Source organism: Apodemus sylvaticus, chromosome 21 (genome assembly GCF_947179515.1).
Source record: "Apodemus sylvaticus chromosome 21, mApoSyl1.1, whole genome shotgun sequence".
NCBI lineage: Eukaryota > Metazoa > Chordata > Mammalia > Rodentia > Muridae > Apodemus > Apodemus sylvaticus.
In genome coordinates this window covers 6,136,891-6,154,617 of record NC_067492.1, presented here as the reverse complement: position 1 = coordinate 6,154,617, position 17,727 = coordinate 6,136,891, and the positions used below count along the sequence as shown (strand labels likewise).

General features: G+C 50.8%; 1 protein-coding gene across 5 annotated transcripts in view; it reads right to left on the bottom strand.

Annotated features, from left to right (window-relative positions):
- The window catches only part of Fanca (FA complementation group A), a 53,064-nt gene that overhangs the window by 21,497 nt on the left and 13,840 nt on the right, over nucleotides 1-17,727 (bottom strand). For all 5 annotated transcript variants that reach the window (XM_052167199.1, XM_052167202.1, XM_052167201.1 and 2 more), the window contains exons 12-23: nucleotides 17,502-17,578; nucleotides 16,988-17,129; nucleotides 16,485-16,618; nucleotides 10,557-10,667; nucleotides 8,405-8,500; nucleotides 8,263-8,322; nucleotides 7,350-7,438; nucleotides 5,231-5,291; nucleotides 5,102-5,151; nucleotides 4,132-4,208; nucleotides 1,262-1,375; nucleotides 50-186 (exon numbers count right to left, since the gene is read on the bottom strand). In XM_052167199.1, the coding sequence (XP_052023159.1) occupies nucleotides 50-186; nucleotides 1,262-1,375; nucleotides 4,132-4,208; nucleotides 5,102-5,151; nucleotides 5,231-5,291; nucleotides 7,350-7,438; nucleotides 8,263-8,322; nucleotides 8,405-8,500; nucleotides 10,557-10,667; nucleotides 16,485-16,618; nucleotides 16,988-17,129; nucleotides 17,502-17,578 (1,148 nt within the window). The remainder of the gene's footprint in view (nucleotides 1-49; nucleotides 187-1,261; nucleotides 1,376-4,131; nucleotides 4,209-5,101; nucleotides 5,152-5,230; nucleotides 5,292-7,349; nucleotides 7,439-8,262; nucleotides 8,323-8,404; nucleotides 8,501-10,556; nucleotides 10,668-16,484; nucleotides 16,619-16,987; nucleotides 17,130-17,501; nucleotides 17,579-17,727) is intronic.

The following is a 17,727-nucleotide window of genomic DNA, read 5'->3' as shown; positions in this document are numbered from 1 at the left end:
TTTTATATAATCTAGCCAACAGCTATGTCCTGTGGCCTCATGGACATACCTCCTGCTCCTGTCTCTGGAGTGCGGAAGAACGGACATCAAGCTGAACCTTTGCTTTCCGGAGGCTGCCATCATGGTTACTGTGTCCCAGAACAGCATTTAGTCTTTCAGAAACCACAGCCAGCTGAGCAGATATAACTGCAAACAGAACGCAGTTATGTAAGGCATGGAGGAATGGTGTGAAGAAGTGCCGGCAAGGCCTCCTGGGATGCCACGGAGCACTGGCCAAGCTGTCACAGCCCACGTGAGGCTGCTCTGAATGGAAGGGAGGCCACACAGCAGCAGTCGCAGCCTGAGGTGTGATGCTAGCCCTTGCCTAAGCACAGAGCCTCAGAGACCCAGGAGACCGAGGGTTGTGCAGAGGCCTGAGACTCACTCCTGCATGCCAACTTCCGTTGCTCTGTCAGAGCTGACCTGGCGACCTTGTGCTGAGCACTGGCGCTCTTCCTAGTGCCCCACAAATGCTCCTTTCTCGGCTGGATGTGGTGGTGAATGGGGAGGCTGAGGCAGGAAGAACACTGCGCTCCAAAACTCAGGCCAGCCTCGGCTACACAACAGGATCCCACACAGACACACAAGGCCACACACAGCACCACGGGTTACACAGTAGCCTAGGAGACTGTGCTCTGGCGTCTGTACCCCTGGCCTGAAGAAGGGTGTTTAAAGGACCTGCAGCCTCAACAAAGCTATCAGTGCTTCTCTGGAAGGCTGTCTTGGCCTCTGTAAAATCAATCCACAGTAAAGTCAGGTCTCTACATGAAAACAGATTTTGGGTTGGGATGTGGGTCCTTACACAAGGAAGGACTCAGGTTGGTTTCATTCCCAACAACCTTTAGTTATGTGTGTGGTGGTGGGCGTGGATGTGTGTGGTGGTGGGCGTGGATGTGTGGTGGTGGGCGTGGATGTGTGTGGTGGTGGGCGTGGCTGTGTGCTGTGAGGAAATGGTGCCTGGAGGCAGGCGAGAAGCTGCTGAGGCATCTCCCAGCTCCAAGCACCGTGACAGCATCCCCACCTCTCTGGCCCTGTCCAGGGTGTGTGATGGCACAGAGGCCGTCACCCCATCACTCTGAACCCCCACTTAGTCTGATCTTTGGGCAGGTTCATCCACTGAATGCTGAGCTCCAGGACTGACAGGCCAGCCTCTGTCGCCAGGCGGCACGCAGGCACCCAGAGCACAAACACCACCACCCGCTACCTCATCCCTGCTTCTTACCGCTATATTGAGTAGGGTCTGTCATTAAAGCTCTGAGTTCTTCAAGTGCTGCTGTGAGCAGTCCCAGGGGTTCTTCAGCACTGTCAGGTCCTGTCCTTTGAGCCGAGGTGGCATCTGAACCAGGGAGGGATGTTTTAAAGATTGAGCCAAATGGGAATCACACTCAATGACATTATTATAAATATAAAAAGCTTGTATGCTTGGGGAAATGCTGCTGGGCACCACTGCTGAGTGAGCACCACTGCTGAGTGAGCACCACAGATGTGTGAGCACCACTGCTGAGTGAGCACCACTGCTGAGTGAGCACCACAGATGTGTGAGCACCACTGCTGAGTGAGCACCACAGCTGAGTGAGCACCACTGCTGAGTGAGCATCACAGCTGAGTGAGCACCACTGCTGAGTGAGCACCACTGCTGAGTGAGCACCACAGATGTGTGAGCACCACTGCTGAGCGAGCACCACAGCTGAGTGAGCACCGCAGATGTGTGAGCACCACAGCTGAGTGAGCACCCCTGCTGAGTGAGCACCACAGCTGAGTGAGCACCACAGATGTGTGAGCACCACTGCTGAGTGAGCACCACAGTTGAGTGAGCACCGCAGATGTGTGAACACCGCAGATGTGTGAGCACCACAGCTGAGTGAGCACCCCTGCTGAGTGAGCACCACTGCTGAGTGAGCACCACAGCTGTGTACCTCAGATGTGCACCGCATGGTGTAGAGAGTGGGCAGTTTCTGAGAGGTCTTCTCTTTGATGATGGTGGAAATTACATATAATATCAAAAATAAAAACATTGAATTGAAACAGGAGATGTCATTCAAGATGGAGCATGTGCCTATAATGTTCAAGACACTGGGTTTAATTCCTAGCAACACACAAAGAGAAGAGAGGGAGCCTGGAGAGGTGGCTCAGGGACGGTGCTTGTGCTTCCAGAGAACCCAGTTCTGAATACCAACAAGGACTGTGGCTCACAACCATCTGTGTCTCCAGTCCCTGGGAATCTGATGCCCCCTCTGGCCTCTGAGGACATCAAACACACACACATATACAGTCCGGCAGTGGTGGCACACACCTTTAATCCCAGCACTTGGGAGGCAGAGACAGGCTGATTTCTGAGTCCGAGGCCAGCCTGGTCTACAGAGTGTGTTCTAGGACAGCTGGAGCTACACAGAGAAACCCTGTCTTGAAAACAAAACAAAAACCCAGTTGAGTTTTTGTTTTGTTTTGGTTTGGTTTTTTGGTTTGAGACAAGGTTTCTCTGTGTAGCCCCGACTGTCCTGTGTCTGTTATTCATGTAATAGGGAGTTAATATCCAGAATCTATGAAGAACTCCATTTACACACAAAAAGAGAAACAATCCAGTCAAAGAACAGGCAAGAGAATGGGATAAATCTAAGAGGAAAACATACGTGCAAATGCTCTAATGAAATCCGTTACTCTGAACAATGAACATGCACTATACATGTTTTCTTAAGTTTTAGGAAGAGGAGACTAAGCAGAGAGAGGGAGACAGAAGAGTAATTAGGATACATGCCACATGTATGTCAGTGCATTGTCATACATGACCAAAGTACATTCTACATGTACGAAATGTTATAATGAAAGCTGGTATTTTGTATAATCAATATCAAATTGATTGCTATTGATTGATAACAAAAAAATGTAAAGAGAGGCCGGGCAGTGGTGGCGCACGCAGTAATCCCAGCACTCGGAAGGCAGAGGCAGGCATATTTCTGAGTTCGAGGCCAGCCTGGTCTACAGAGTGAGTTCCAGGACAGCCAGGGCTACACAGAGAAACCCTCTCTCGAAAAAAAACCAAATAAATAAATAAATAAATAAACAAAGAGGGAACTTGTCTACAGAGTGAGTTCCAGGACAGCCAGGGCTACACAGAGAAACCCTCTCTCGAAAAACAAACAAACAAACAAATAAATAAATAAAGAGGGAACTTGTGACTCAGTTGGTGGACTGCTTGCCGGCATGCACAAAGCCCTGGGCTCCATACCAGTACTACACATAAAACTGGGGACGGTGGCACATGCCTGTGATCCCAGCCCTTGGCAGCCAGAGGCAGGAAGCCCAGTGGTTCAAGGCCAGCCTAGGAAACAAAAGACGCTGTTTACCGTAAGTACATTAATAAATAGTTTAAGCTGCAAAGACCAAACTTGAACTTCTCCTTCTCCTGATGCCGCTCTCAAAGCTGTCACAACCACATGGCGCCGAGGAATGGAGCGGGTAGGACATGCCAGCCCCATTTGGCAGGAATGCTGGCTCGCGGCTTCCCAGGGCCAACCAGTTCCATCATTGTTCTCATAGGTACAAAGATCCAGCCCAGGGTTGGTTAGATGTCTCCGTGGTTAAGAGTCCTAACTGCTGGGTTTGATTCCATGTGGCGGCTCACCGCTGTCTGTACTGGAGATCTGACCCCACTCCTGGCCTCTGCAGATGCCAGGCATACACACAACACACAGACATACAACAGGCAATAACACACGCACATACAAAATAAAAAGCCCTGCAACCTACTACCAAGCAAACTGCCGAGTCAGAAAATAACCACGCTTGACTGCAGGATGCTGTGGGCCCTGAACTGTACATGGAGACAGCAATCTGGAGCGGGCTGTGCGCCATGCTACCTGAAGGCAGGAGCATGACTAACTCATGCCACACTTCCTGAAGGCAGGGGCATGGCTAACTCTCAAGCCCTCCGAGGCAATAGGCCTATGTTTGGTCCCCAGGTACCAGGGTCAGGCAAAGTCACAGGCCTGCTGCACCTGGGTGAGAGAAATCTGTCCACCGAGGACCGATGCAGGTGACCAGCATGTCCCAGAAATGGAAAGGACAGGAACTGAAGGCGACCAAGAGCCTTACTTTCAGGCCGCTTCTCCTCAGCAGTGGCACAGGCTTTGCGGTAGGCGTCGTATAAGGATGAGGGAATTTTATCTGCTCTGGAGAAAAAGAAAACAACGTCACCATCAGCTGTGACAGTGTGTAGTCTCCAAAGTCATCACAACAGTGTACACTGTATTGTTTTGTGGTTTATTCCTTTTTTCGGTGCTGGGAATGAACCCACGAGGCAAGCAATCTACCACGGAGCTATACCCTTAGCCATTTATTAGTCAGAAGACCAATTATATCCAGGATTTTAAAAATCATTAAAATATTCAGGTGGCATGCAGCAGCCCTTCTTAACAACATTCATTCATGTGCGTGCGTGTGTGTGCGTGTGTGTGTGTGTGTGTGTGTGTGTGTGTGTGTGTGTATGTATGTATGTATGTATGTATGTATGTATGTATGTATGTATTGGTTTTTTTCGAGACAGGGTTTCTCTGTAGCCCTGGCTGTCCTGGAACTCACTGCCTGGCTTGTTTTTTTTAAAAAACAGAACTTTTGCTGGGCAGTGGTGGCGCACACCAGTAATCCCAGCACTCTGAGAGGCAGAGGCAGGCGGATTTCTGAGTTCGAGGCCAGCCTGGTCTACAGAGTGAGTTCCAGGACAGCCAGGGCTACACAGAGAATCCCTGTCTCGAAAAAACCAAATCTAAAAAACAAAAAACAAAACAACAACAACATAAAAGAACTGAAATTCTTTGTCCTATTAACATCCATTGGAAAAGCCAGGCAGTGGTGGCGCACACCTTTAATCCCAGAGCTAGGGAGGCAGAGGCAAGTGGATCTCTGAGTTTGAGGCTAGCCTGGTCTACAAATCGAGTCCAGGACAGCCAGGGCTACATGGAGAAACCCTGTCTTGAAAAACCAAAAAACAACTACCCAACCACACAACCAAACCTACCAAAAGCCCACTGGACACAGAGCAGCCCCTGAGGAAGATCTCGCTTACCTCTTCAGGGTCTCTATAAAGGCCACGCGGGAGTCAGGAACCTCCGGGAGCTGTGGGAGAACAGTTCTGTGAGTGGAGGCAGGGAACGGATGCCTGGTCATGCCATGGCGGAAGCTGAGATGTACTCACCACTCTTGGTGCGAGCAGTGCGGGGAGGAAGTGTGACAGGTAGTATGGCCTCCTGAATATGCTGTGGTGGAGACAGGCAGACACACTATGACCAATACAGGAGAGGCTTCTCCCTCCGCGCCCTTCACATCCCAAGGGTTTCCCCTCTGTTTTGACTCATTTCATTTTGTAAGGCAGAATCTTATGTAGCCCCGTTGGCCTCAAACACACTAATGTGACAAAATCCTGAGTTCCTGTTCTACCTGTAGCCACGTCTCAGGCACTGAGATTTTAAGTGGGTGTCGCCAGGCCTGGCCAGGCCTTAACACTCATTGTGTGGGTTTTGTTTTGGTTTGTTTTATTGAGACAATATCTCAATATTTCAGCAGTGCTGGCTGGCCTGAAACTCACAGAGATCCTCCTGCCTCGGTCTCAAGTGCCAGCATTAAAGGTGTGCGCCACCACATCTGGTCTTGATCGATGTTTTTAAGATATTTGTTTTTTCGTCTTCACTGTTCTAAGGCCACGAGGGTTTCAATGGGGCCACCATGAAGTTTCTGTTTGGAGGTGACCTTGGTGGTGAGTCAGGCTCAGGTCACCAACACTGACAGCAATCCCAATGCAAGATGTTCAGGGCTCACAACGAATCAATAAAGCTGCCCTGTCCCCCAGCCCGCGTCCACACTGGTCACCCCAGAAGCACCAAGTAAAAATCCGTGACTAAGCTGGGCCTGGTGGCGCACGCCTATAATCCCAGCACGTGGGAGGCAGAGGCAGGTGGATTTCTGAGTTCGAGGCCAGCCTAGTCTACAGAGTGAGTTCTAGGACAGCCAGGACCACACAGAGAAACCTTGTCTCGAAAAACAACAACAACAACAAACAAAACAAAACAAAACAAATCCATGGCTAACCCGTGGGTCAATAATCCTTTATTCCCACATGGCTGCAAATAGGTACCATCTATTGCCTGCTTCAAATATTGAGGGTGCCTGGTGCTATCGCAGATGTGAACAGGGGCTTGATGTGGAGACACGTGCCTTTAATCTTAGGAGACAGAGGCAGGCAGGCAGTGAGTTCAAAGCCAGCCTGTTCTACATAGAATTTCAGACCAAAATTAGACATAGGCCTGCCCTCACTCTATGGTACCTCAGACCTCATCTTAGACACAGCATCCACACCGACCTGTCTCCCATGATAGAATCTGACCCTCCATTCCCATGTGACCTTGAGACCAAAAGGGGACTGACTTCAAGACTCCCAGTATATTAGTGTCAGCATGGCCATGTCTGAACATGCTGTGGCCGGCAGGTGCTCCCCGACTCTGAATGTGCTGTGGCCGGCAGGTGCTCCCTGCGTCTGACTGTGCTGTGGGTGGCAGGTGCTCCCTGCATCTGACACTGTGCTGTGGGTGGCAGGTGCTCCCTGCATCTGACACTGTGCTGTGGGTGGCAGGTGCTCCCTGCATCTGACACTGTGCTGTGGGTGGCAGGTGCTCCCTGCATCTGACACTGTGCTGTGGCTGACAGGTGCTCCCTGCATCTGACACTGTCCTGTGGCCGGCAGGTGCTCCCTGCATCTGATACTGTGCTGTGGCCGGCAGGTGCTCCCTGCATCTGACACTGTGCTGTGGCCGGCAGGTGCTCCCTGCATCTGACACTGTGCTGTGGCTGGCAGGTGCTCCCTGCATCTGACACTGTCCTGTGGCCGGCAGGTGCTCCCTGCATCTGATACTGTGCTGTGGCCGGCAGGTGCTCCCTGCATCTGACACTGTGCTGTGGCCGGCAGGTGCTCCCTGCATCTGACACTGTGCTGTGGCCGGCAGGTGCTCCCTGCATCTGACACTGTCCTGTGGCCGGCAGGTGCTCCCTGCATCTGATACTGTGCTGTGGCCGGCAGGTGCTCCCTGCATCTGACACTGTGCTGTGGCCGGCAGGTGCTCCCTGCATCTGACACTGTGCTGTGGCCGGCAGGTGCTCCCTGCATCTGACACTGTCCTGTGGCCGGCAGGTGCTCCCTGCATCTGACACTGTCCTGTGGCCGGCAGGTGCTCCCTGCATCTGACACTGTGCTGTGGCTGGCAGGTGCTCCCCGACTCTGAATGTGCTATGGCCGGCAGGTGCTCCCTGTAGCCCGTTCCTACCTGGCCTCCAGGACAGGCATTGGGATCTTCCCAGTTTGTTCAAACACCATGATGGCCTTCGTAACGTCCTGGACAGCTTGGCTCTCACGCTACTTCCACACAGGGAGGGAGAGAGAAAGAAAGAAGATTTGAAAGCGAGTAAACAAGCAGAAAAAAACCCTTACACCAACATGTTTTCCTGTAGAGGTAAAGGGTGAGATGGACGCTGCTCAGCCTGGAACATTCCCAGAATCCCCAGGCCCTGCTGTTTGGACTCATGTGAGCCCTAGGGCCAGCTCCGTCCCGAAAGCCAGTGACGTCCTCCCCCCAACTGCACTTGCTCAAGCCTCTGCCTCCCTCTCCTCCCCCACTCTCCTTCCCCCTCTCTTCCAGGAGAGAAGGAGGGAAGGTGGAAGGTTGAGGTGTTGTAGGCCAGAACAGAGGTTTAACTTTGAGATTTAAAAAAATTATTAAATGTTGGGGCCGGAGAGATGGCCCATTGGTTAAGAACACTGACTGCTCTTCCAAAGGTCCTGAGTTCAATTCCCAGCAACCACATGTTGGCTCACAACCATCTGTAATGAGATCTAATGCCCTCTTCTGGTGTGTCTGAAGACAGCTACAGTGTACTCATATATAACAATACATAAATCTTTTTAAATAAATAACATAAACTAAATTAAACTAAACTAAAAAAATGTAAACTAAAAAATTCCAGAAGAGTGTTCACTGCAGCTCAGGCCTGTCTCTGGACACAGTCACTCTCCCCTGCGTTGTCAGACGCCAATGGACGGTACAAACGGAACACTCTGAGGAAACAGGCAATGCAGCTACACTAGAGATGACCAAGCGGAGGATGTTGAGGGCCAGCACACTCAAGCCCCGAGGCAAGGGGACCAAAGACCATGGGTCAACCAGAAGCAATGTCCGTTACCTCAGCAATGTCCCCAGGGGTGGACAAATCCTCGTAGAGTCCCACGTTCTCCAGGGAGACCTTCAGAGGGGTAAATAAGCGGGTGAGCCCAAAGGTGGCCACTGGGTGTGTCCGGGCAGGGCTGGGCTGGGGGCAGACTTGCCTTGAGATCAGCAAGCCTCGTCTTGGCCAAGGAGACGTAGTCTGTGAGGAGGGAGTGGTACTTGCTCGGCACCAGGGGTGGGTGGAAAATGTGCACCTACAAGAGAACCCAGCACAGCAGTGTCAGGCTTCGGGAGAGCATCGCTCGGCTCCCTGGGACCAGAGTGGTACTAATGGGACACAGTGTTGACGCTAAGGGATGGTTGCCAGCAGGCATGAGATGTGTAACTACTTACATCAACTCACAAGGAGTTGGTTGTAACATGCACACCTGCAGCCCAGCACACAGGAGGCAGGGCAAAAGGATCATGTCAAGTTCAAGGCCAGCTCTGTCTACACAGCAAGCTCTAGGCTAGGAATCGAGAACATGTCCAATGAGGGCTAAGAGTCATACTCCACAGCACAAGGAGAGGTCAGAAGACAGGAAGAAAAGGATTCGTCAAAAACAACAGGAAACACTGGAAGAATTTGCTCACAGGTCAGCACAATGACCTCACAGTCCACGCATCTTTGGTTAGCGTCAGAGAGTGGGAAGAAAGGTGCTCGGTGTCTGAACCTCCCACTTCCCAGAGCTGAAGCCTGAGACACTGAGGAGCTCAAGAAAGGACACAGTGATGGTACGTGCCTGCGTGCCTGCGTGCACGTGTATGCACACTTCTTCTCCAGAGTGTCCTCACAGCTCCATTATCTATACCAGCACCTGACAGCCTTAAAGAATAGTTAACTTGGGGCTGGAGAGATGGCTCAGCAGTTAAGAGCACTGACTGCTCTTTCAGAAGTCCTGAGTTCAATTCCCAGCAACCTCATAGTGGCTCACAAAAAGGTGTAATGGGATCCGATGCCCTCTTCTGGTGTGTCTGAACTCCAGCGGCAACAGTGTACTCATATACATAAAATAAAATTTAAAAAAATGAATGGTTAACTTGGCCACAAACAATGGTGTATAAGAAGATGAGAGTCAACCAGGAAAGGGGATAACATTTGAAATGTAAATAAGTAAAATACTTAATAAAAGAAAAGAAAAACCCAGCCCTAAAATAAGTGGGGGGACCGGGTTAGCTGATAAGAAGAAGAGTAACACTGCCAAGCCTTCCTCCTCGTTTGAGATGGAGTCTCACTGCTCCTCACCATGGATTTGAATTCCTGGGCTCCTGTGGTCTCACGCCCAGGTCTTGAGTGGCTGAGACCATATACCACTGTGCTGAGCTCCAGACCCTTTGGGAGTATGAGACAGCATCTTGCTGTGGAGGCCCGGCCTAGATAAAACTTATGCTCGTCCAGCCTTTGACTCTGAAATATTGGGACTGCAGCACTGTGCCACCATCTCCGGCTTCGAGATTTGTTTTGCGTCTTGTTTTGAGACAGTGTCTCACAAAGTAGTCCAGGCTGTCCCAGAACGCCTGTGCTGAGCCGACCTCTCTCACACTTGTGGTAATCTTACCTGTGCCTCCCAAACGCTGGGATTCAAAAAGTGCATCACAGACTTGTTAGAAAGATCTCAACAGTAAACTTACACAAACCCCTTTTATTGAAAAACAAAAAAAACAAAACAAAAAAAACCCCCAATATTTTGGAAGAAATGACCATGAAGATTATTTTTGGGGAAATTTAATATGTATAGATGTTTTTAATATGTATGCATGTCTGCCTGGCGCCTGCAAAGGCCAGAAGAGAGCATTAGATTCCCAGGGAAGTAGAGTGACAGCCAGCTGTGAGCCGCCATGTGGGCGCTGGGAACTGAACCGGGGTCCTCAGAAGGACAAACTGCTGAGCCACCTCTCTAGGGCCTAGAGCGTGACCCCATAAAACCCTATCATTCTATTAAGACAAAATAGGCCCTCCTCCATCCACCGATCCCCAGTCACTCCTCCTCCCCAGTGTCCTCCCAGACCCCACCCGGACCTGCTCCTCCTTCTGGGAGCCCATGGGGCATGATTGCACACTGGTAGAATCCACTCTCTTCCCCGGAGCTGGATGTGTGGGCACTCCCAGGTGCCTGTGCTGGCTCAGCATACACAACGCGGCGCATCGCCTGAACTGTGTGAAGAAGGGCAGAAGCCAGCCCTGGCTCCGTGTGATCTGCAGGAGGCTGAGGTGACCCTGCTAGAGAGGACATCACAAGCAGACAGCCTCAGGTGCAGCTGCTTCCTCACCTGCATGTACCGAGGGGCTTCCCAGGGCACGAGCTCCGACAGGAATTTGAAGAGGAAGACCAATGTTTTCTTGCTGGAGCTGTGGTAGCCATGTGAGCTCCCAAAGGACTCCTGGAGAGAAGAGGGGAGGGGGAGAGGAACGGAGAGGGAGAGGGAGAGAGGGAGGGGGAGAGGAATGGAGGGATGGAGAGGGAAAGAGAGAGGGAGAGGGGAAGGGGGAGGGGAGGGAGAGGGAGAGGGGGAGGAAGAGCGACGTGAGTTCATGAGCCCTGGGGCCTTAGGTGCCCACTCTGCACTGTGCTAGCCAACAAGAACGCAGCAGCTACATCTACCCAGACACAAAATTGCTGCTGAAAAAAAAGAGAAGAAACTTTGGTTCTGAGACTTTAAAATGTACCCAGGATGAGCCAAGTTTATTAAAGAAGTCACACTATTTGCTGTGCAAAAAGTTTCTCTGGACAGGATGTTGTGGCTCGGGCCTGAGATTCCAGTACTCGGAAGGCTGAGGCAGGAGGCGTGCTACTAGGGTGCATGGTGAGTTCCAGGGCAGACTGAACTAAACGTGAACTAAACCCTGTCTCAAGACAACACTGACAAAAAGAGGGTGCAGATACAGGCCAGCTGGTGCAGATACAGGCCAGCTGGTGCAGATACAGGCCAGCTGGTGAGATACAGCCCAGCTGGTGAGATACAGCCCAGCTGGTGCAGATACAGCCCAGCTGGTACAGATACAGCCCAGCTGGTGAGATACAGCCCAGCTGGTGCAGATACAGGCCAGCTGGTGAGATACAGGCCAGCTGGTGCAGATACAGCCCAGCTGGTGAGATACAGCCCAGCTGGTGCAGATACAGCCCAGCTGGTGCAGATACAGCCCAGCTGGTACAGATACAGCCCAGCTGGTGAGATACAGCCCAGCTGGTGAGATACAGCCCAGCTGGTGCAGATACAGGCCAGCTGGTGAGATACAGGCCAGCTGGTGCAGATACAGGCCAGCTGGTGAGATACAGCCCAGCTGGTGCAGATACAGCCCAGCTGGTGCAGATACAGCCCAGCTGGTGCAGATACAGCCCAGCTGGTGCAGATACAGCTTAGCTGGTGGAGTGTTTGACTAGCATGCACAATGTCCCAAGTTCAATCCCCAGCAACTTCTAAAAAGCAGGCGTGGTATAAAAGAAGCCCCAGCTCTCGGTGGAGACGGACGGACTGAGAATGGAAGCTTATTCTCAACAATACGGTGTGTGTGAGGCCAACCTGGGCTACCTGAGACTCTGTCTCAGAAACAATAAGAAAACAAAACCAAACAGAAATAGTAAGTATAAGATCCCGTGATTATCAGGAACACAGAGCTCTTAGGAAACATGTCCGTTTCATTGGCTTGAGACGCTCCTGAACACATTTATTTCGACCTCCAAACTCACCGAAACCAGAAATGTCACCCCATGGTAGACAGCCAAGGGAAAAGGCCCAAACAGCTGCCCCCTGACCCCAACCAAAGACACTGAAGTCAGGAAACAAGGGTCAAGCCTGAGGTAGCCTGTTCTGTGGGGACAGGGCTGGAGCATGCAGAACAAATCAATCATAACGGAGTTTATCATACATGAGCGTGCACATGTATCATACATGAGCGTGCACATGAGGAAACTGCCCACCCTACCCCTCAGCCTCTCAAACCTCTGCTATGCAGGCCACATTTTGCCAATATCACACAATTCTTTTGCATGTTAAACTGCAGATTCTGAAACACCACTCAGGCAGACAGTGGTGACGCACCTCTTTAATCCCAGCAAGCAGGTGGAACCCTGAGTTCGAGGCCAGGCTGGAGTTCCACAGAGTGAGTTCCAGGACAGCCAGGGCTACACAGAGAAACCTTGTTTCAAATAACCAAAACCAACCAAAGAAACCCCAAAGTGAATTGTTTCACACCCTGTCTCTGAGGTCGGAGACACCAACTGTCTGCTACATGCAAGAAATTCAGCTCGGCACCCCTCCATCCCGACTGAGACAGAGCTGAGTCTGCTCAAGGCGGCTCGTAGCCACTCAGCTCCCAGCTGTGTTCTGTGCCTGCTTGAATAGCTACAGAGAGCCAAAGGGACACACGCCTAGATCTGGGGTCACAGAAGTCATTGACACCCTGGGACAGGACGGTTCTGTTCTGGGGCTGAAGAGATGGCTCAGCTGTTGACAGCACTTGCTCCTCTTGCTCACGACCTAGGTTCAGTTCCCAGCACCCACACGGTGGCTCAAGATTACCTGGAACGTCAGTTCTGGGGGCCCAATGGCTTCTGGCTTCTGGAAGCATATGCGCACGTACAACTTATGCAGACAGACACAATCACACACATCAAATATCATTTTTAAAATATCACAGTGTACACATATACATGTGGGGGAGGGGAAACACCCCTACACACAACATAATAAAATTATTTTATTTTTTTCATTTTTTTTAAATTTTTTTAATTCAATATAATTTATTTACATTTCAAATGATTTCCCCTTTTCTAGCCCCCCACTCCCCAAAATTATTTTTTAAATTAAATAAAGTTACATCTAACTAAAGACTATGACACAGTACAACACTGCTGAGCTAAACTAGCAACCAAATTAGTAGGGTTCTGTTGGTTTGTTGTGATTATATAAATGTGTAACAAGTTCTCACTTCTGGCTAACGTGGAATTCACCATGTAGCCTCAAACTCAGGACACTGACCTACTCTGCCATCTGGATGCTGGCCTCAAAGGCATATGTCATCACATTTCAGCTTACATTTATTATTTTTTAAGATCTATCTATATTGTATGTACAGGGTGCTTTGCCTGCATACCAGAAAGAACATCCGATCCCACTACACACTGTGAGCCACTGCATGGGTGCTGAGGCTTGAACTCAGGACCTCTGGAAAAACGGCCAGTGTTCTCAGCGGCTGAGCCATCGCTTTAGCATTAATAGTTTTAAAAAAAATATGTAGGGCTGAAGAGATGGCTCAGCAGTTAAGAGCACTGACTGCTCTTCCAGAGGTCCTGAGTTCAATTCCCAGCAACCACATGGTGGCTCACAACCATCTGTAATGGGATCTGATGCCCTCTTGTGTTTCTGAAGACAGCTGCAGTGTACTTATAAAATAAATAATTCTTTAAAAAAGAAAGAGGTGGTTAGAGAGCCCAGCAACATAGTTGATTCTGACTTAAAAACACAGATCAGGGCATCAAGATGACTCAATTGGGGAGGGCACTGGTACACAGGCCAGACACCCTGCGATCACACAGGTGGCGGCAAAGGCTGGAAATTTGTCCTAGTGAATCGGTGTGAAGATTCTGAGTGCTTGGGACAAAACTCCAAGAAAAAGACAAGCGTCTTGTGACCTCTGTTTCTTCAGAACCACGGACTTGTTCTTGGCATGCACGTCCCTGCCCCTCCCAGTAGCAAATAGGACTGAGTTTACTTTAGTTATCCATTACAGCTGGCCACGGTTACTTGTTTATTCGCCTCTATGGAAAAACATGTCCCTGCCTTGTCTGTGTTGGCAGCTTGTCCCTGTGGACAGCTTGGCTCAGGTGACCTTTATTAACCCTCAGAGTATAAACTGTCTGATGCTCTGAATTAAGTTGGCTGTTGTGTAAGAATTTACTCCACCTCAATTTTAGGCTCCCCTCCCCCAGATCTACCTGCCTCAAGATTGGTAAACAGGAAGGACTTCCAAGAGCTGTCCTCTGACCTCCATCAGATTATCACTTATGTGCATGTGTAGTTTATGCACAGACAGACAGACAGACACACATAAAAATTCAGAATATTAGAACAGGCACTCAAATACTAAATATTGTCAACTAAAATGAAACCAACAACACAGGTAAGCTGGGTCCATTTTAAATGACATCTTCTTTTGAACGAGCCAGTGAAGGGGCCAGCCTGCTGCCCTGGGTCCCACATGCTAGGACGTAACTGAGTCCATATGGACTCTGCTACATGTGAACCCACCGGCCCAGAATAAATAAAAACGGCGACGGAAACAAATCAGTTATTTTTCCTTTTCTCTCTTCCTCCTCTTCTTCCTCTCCCACCCCTCCGCCTCCTTTTTAGACAAGGACTCACAATATAGCCCTACTTGGCCTAGAACTCTCAACATATAGACTACTCTGCCCTTGAAATTAATCTGCTTGCCTATGCCTCCCAAGTGCTGGGATTATGCCTGGCTTATAAATTATATCTTCAAAAAAATTTTATTCATAGGTCCCATGCTCCATTTGAGATAGGGTCTTTTGTCACCAGTGTATGCTGGGCTAGCAGTCCTGTGAGCTTCTAGGGGTTGTGTCACTGGCTCCTACCTCACTGTAGGAGTGCTGGGCTAGAGGTGCGTGCTGCTGTGGGTATGTGTGCTGTGGGTGTGTGCCCTGTGGAGGTGTGTCCTGTGGGAGTGTGTCCCGGGGAGGTGTGTCCTGTGGGGTGTGCCCTGTGGAGGTGTGTCCTGCTGTGGAGGTGTATATCGTGGAGGTGTGTCCTGTGGGGGTGTGCCCTGTGGAGGTGTGTCCCGTGGGTGTGTGCCCTGTGGAGGTGTGTCCTGTGGGGGTGTGCCCTGTGGAGGTGTGTCCCGTGGGTGTGTGCCCTGTGGAGGTGTGTCCTGTGGAGGTGTGTCCTGCTGTGGAGGTGTGTCCTGTGGAGGTGTGTCCTGCTGTGGAGGTGTGTACCGTGGAGGTGTGTACCGTGGAGGTGTGTCCTGTGGGGGTGTGCCCTGTGGAGGTGTGTCCTGTGGAGGTGTGTACCATGGAGGTGTGTCCTGTAGAGGTGTGTGTTGCTGTGGAGGTGTGTACTGTGAAGGTGTGTCCTGTGGAGGTGTGTACTATTGACTTTACTTGGCTTTGGGCTTTTGAATGTGGGGTCTATGTATTTGCACAGCAGGAATTTTACCCACTGAATCTTCCCCCAGCCCTAAATTATATCCTGATGGAGTTGATTTTAGAAGGTAAATAAGAAGGTATGGCTGGAGAAATGACTCAGAGGTTAAGAGCATTGGTTGCTCTTCCAGAGGACCCCGGTTCAATACTCAGCACCCACATGGTGGCCCCAGGGAACCCAAAGCCCTCTCCTGGCCTCACTGCACCGAGCACACACAGGCGCATAGATACACATGCAACTAAAGCACACACTGTATCTCACACCGCATAGATACACATGCAACTAAAACGCTCATACACATCAAAAAATAGTTTTAAAATTAAACGATTAAAAAGTGGCACTAAAGAGATAGCTCAGCAAATAAGAGCATTTGCTGTCCAGATCTGTGAGTTTGAAGTCAGCCTGGTCTACAGAGTGAGTTCCAGGACAGTTAAGGTTACACAGAGAAATCCTGTCTCAAAAAAAAACAACAAAAAAAAAACCCAAAAAACAAAAAACTCCTTTCATTCCCTGCCCCCTCCCCTCACACACACACACTGGCCTAAACCTGTTTCCACACCAGCTGGCCAAGCATCTCCCTGCAGACTTCACCTTAGGAGCACAGCCTCAGCAGGCCTGGGCTGGCCTGAGATCTGTACTTTCAAAGCCCTCGCACGGTAAACCTGACAACTCTCAGGCTCAGGAGCATCACGCGGCCAAACGCAGGGGTTGCGGCCAAAGGCAAAAAATAGATGTATAAATAGGGTTCGTGTAAGGACGAGGTGCACACCTCAGAACCTTCGGGAAAAAGAGGAGCAGCGTATTTGACACAACGAATCGCTCCTACTCTTGCTCAACAGTCTCCCAGCTTAGGAAAGTTCCAGAAAAGGAGATTCCACCCAAGAGGTGACCCCTGAGGACGCAGGGCATAGCAGACAGCTTCCAGAAACACGAGAGGCTCTGCCTTGGCCAAGCTTGCCACACTGATCTCCTCTGCCGGCAGTTCCCCCCACCCCCCAACCAAAGCCAGACTAACCCGCTTCCCAGGTAACTCACCTTGAACCAATCTGCATAGGATGGGAATACATAGGGCCCTTCCAGAGTCGCCTGGCGCACAATCAGGAACGCGGTGACCATGCTGTCCAGGTGGTAGCTCTCAAAGGCCCGGGACATCATAGAGGCCACCCAATCTGTGAGATGAGGACACAATGGGTGCAGGTGAGGGTAGGTCACTCAGAACGAGAACTTTGCTGGCGACTGAGCGTCTGAACTGGACTCTTACACGGCAACAGTCAGTCACCTCGTGTGTGTGTGTGTGTGAGTGTGTGTGCATGCGTGCGTGCGTGCGTGCGAGAGCACGCACACACCTCAGTCTCACAGAAGTAGCACTCACATCAACAGACAAACATGCAGACAGGGTTCTATTAAGTTCTTAGCGGTGACGAGCCTCAGTCTTGCGCTCAGCCTCTACTATGTGGGATGCGACTCACATTTGTGTGCAAATCACACGTGCGCATGCTTGACGGCAAGACAGGAGGGGGGCTCGCGTGAACACACACCTTTAACCAGCTGCTGTGCTTCAGGAAAGCAGACAACCAGTGTGGACACACAGGAGAGCACATGTTTCCAGTTAACCTCCTGCATCTCCAGAACTTCCTGCAAACGGCCGACGGACTCCTCTGGACCCAGCGTCACCAAAACCTGGAATTACAGCCCCAGTTCCTTTCAAAACCCACGTATACCACTGCCAGACAGAGACCAGCTTCTGCTCCGTCTCGCCCCTCCGCTCCAACACCAGGGAAGGACAGACTCCAGGAGGGGCCTCAGCCGTGGCTGCCGTATTTCTCCTCTCTGCAGTGGTCAGCAGTGGCTGGGAGAATTCTCCATCTGAGAAGGAAAGGCTCTGCGCAAGGACAATTTCAGGCTCCTGATCCTCAGCTCAGTCCCAGTGAGGACACTTGTCTCGCTGGAGACGCCAGAACCTTCTCACACAGGCGGTGCCCACGGGAGCCGGTCTGACCCAGTCTTACACCCGGAATCCCTCTGCACGGAGTGGGTCCACCGCACGCTCACCCTGCAGCACAGATCCGTGAGCAGATGCCGGGTCTTTGCAAAGCTCCACTCTTTCTGCATTTGAATGGCATCGCACACTGGGAGGAAGCACAAAAAACTTCAAGTCAGTGTTTATTAACAAAACAAAAAACAGCCGGGAAGCGGTGGTGCACGTCTGTAATCCCAGCACTTGGGAGGCAGAAGCACGCGGATATCTGAGTTCAAGGCCAGCCTGGTCTACAGAGTG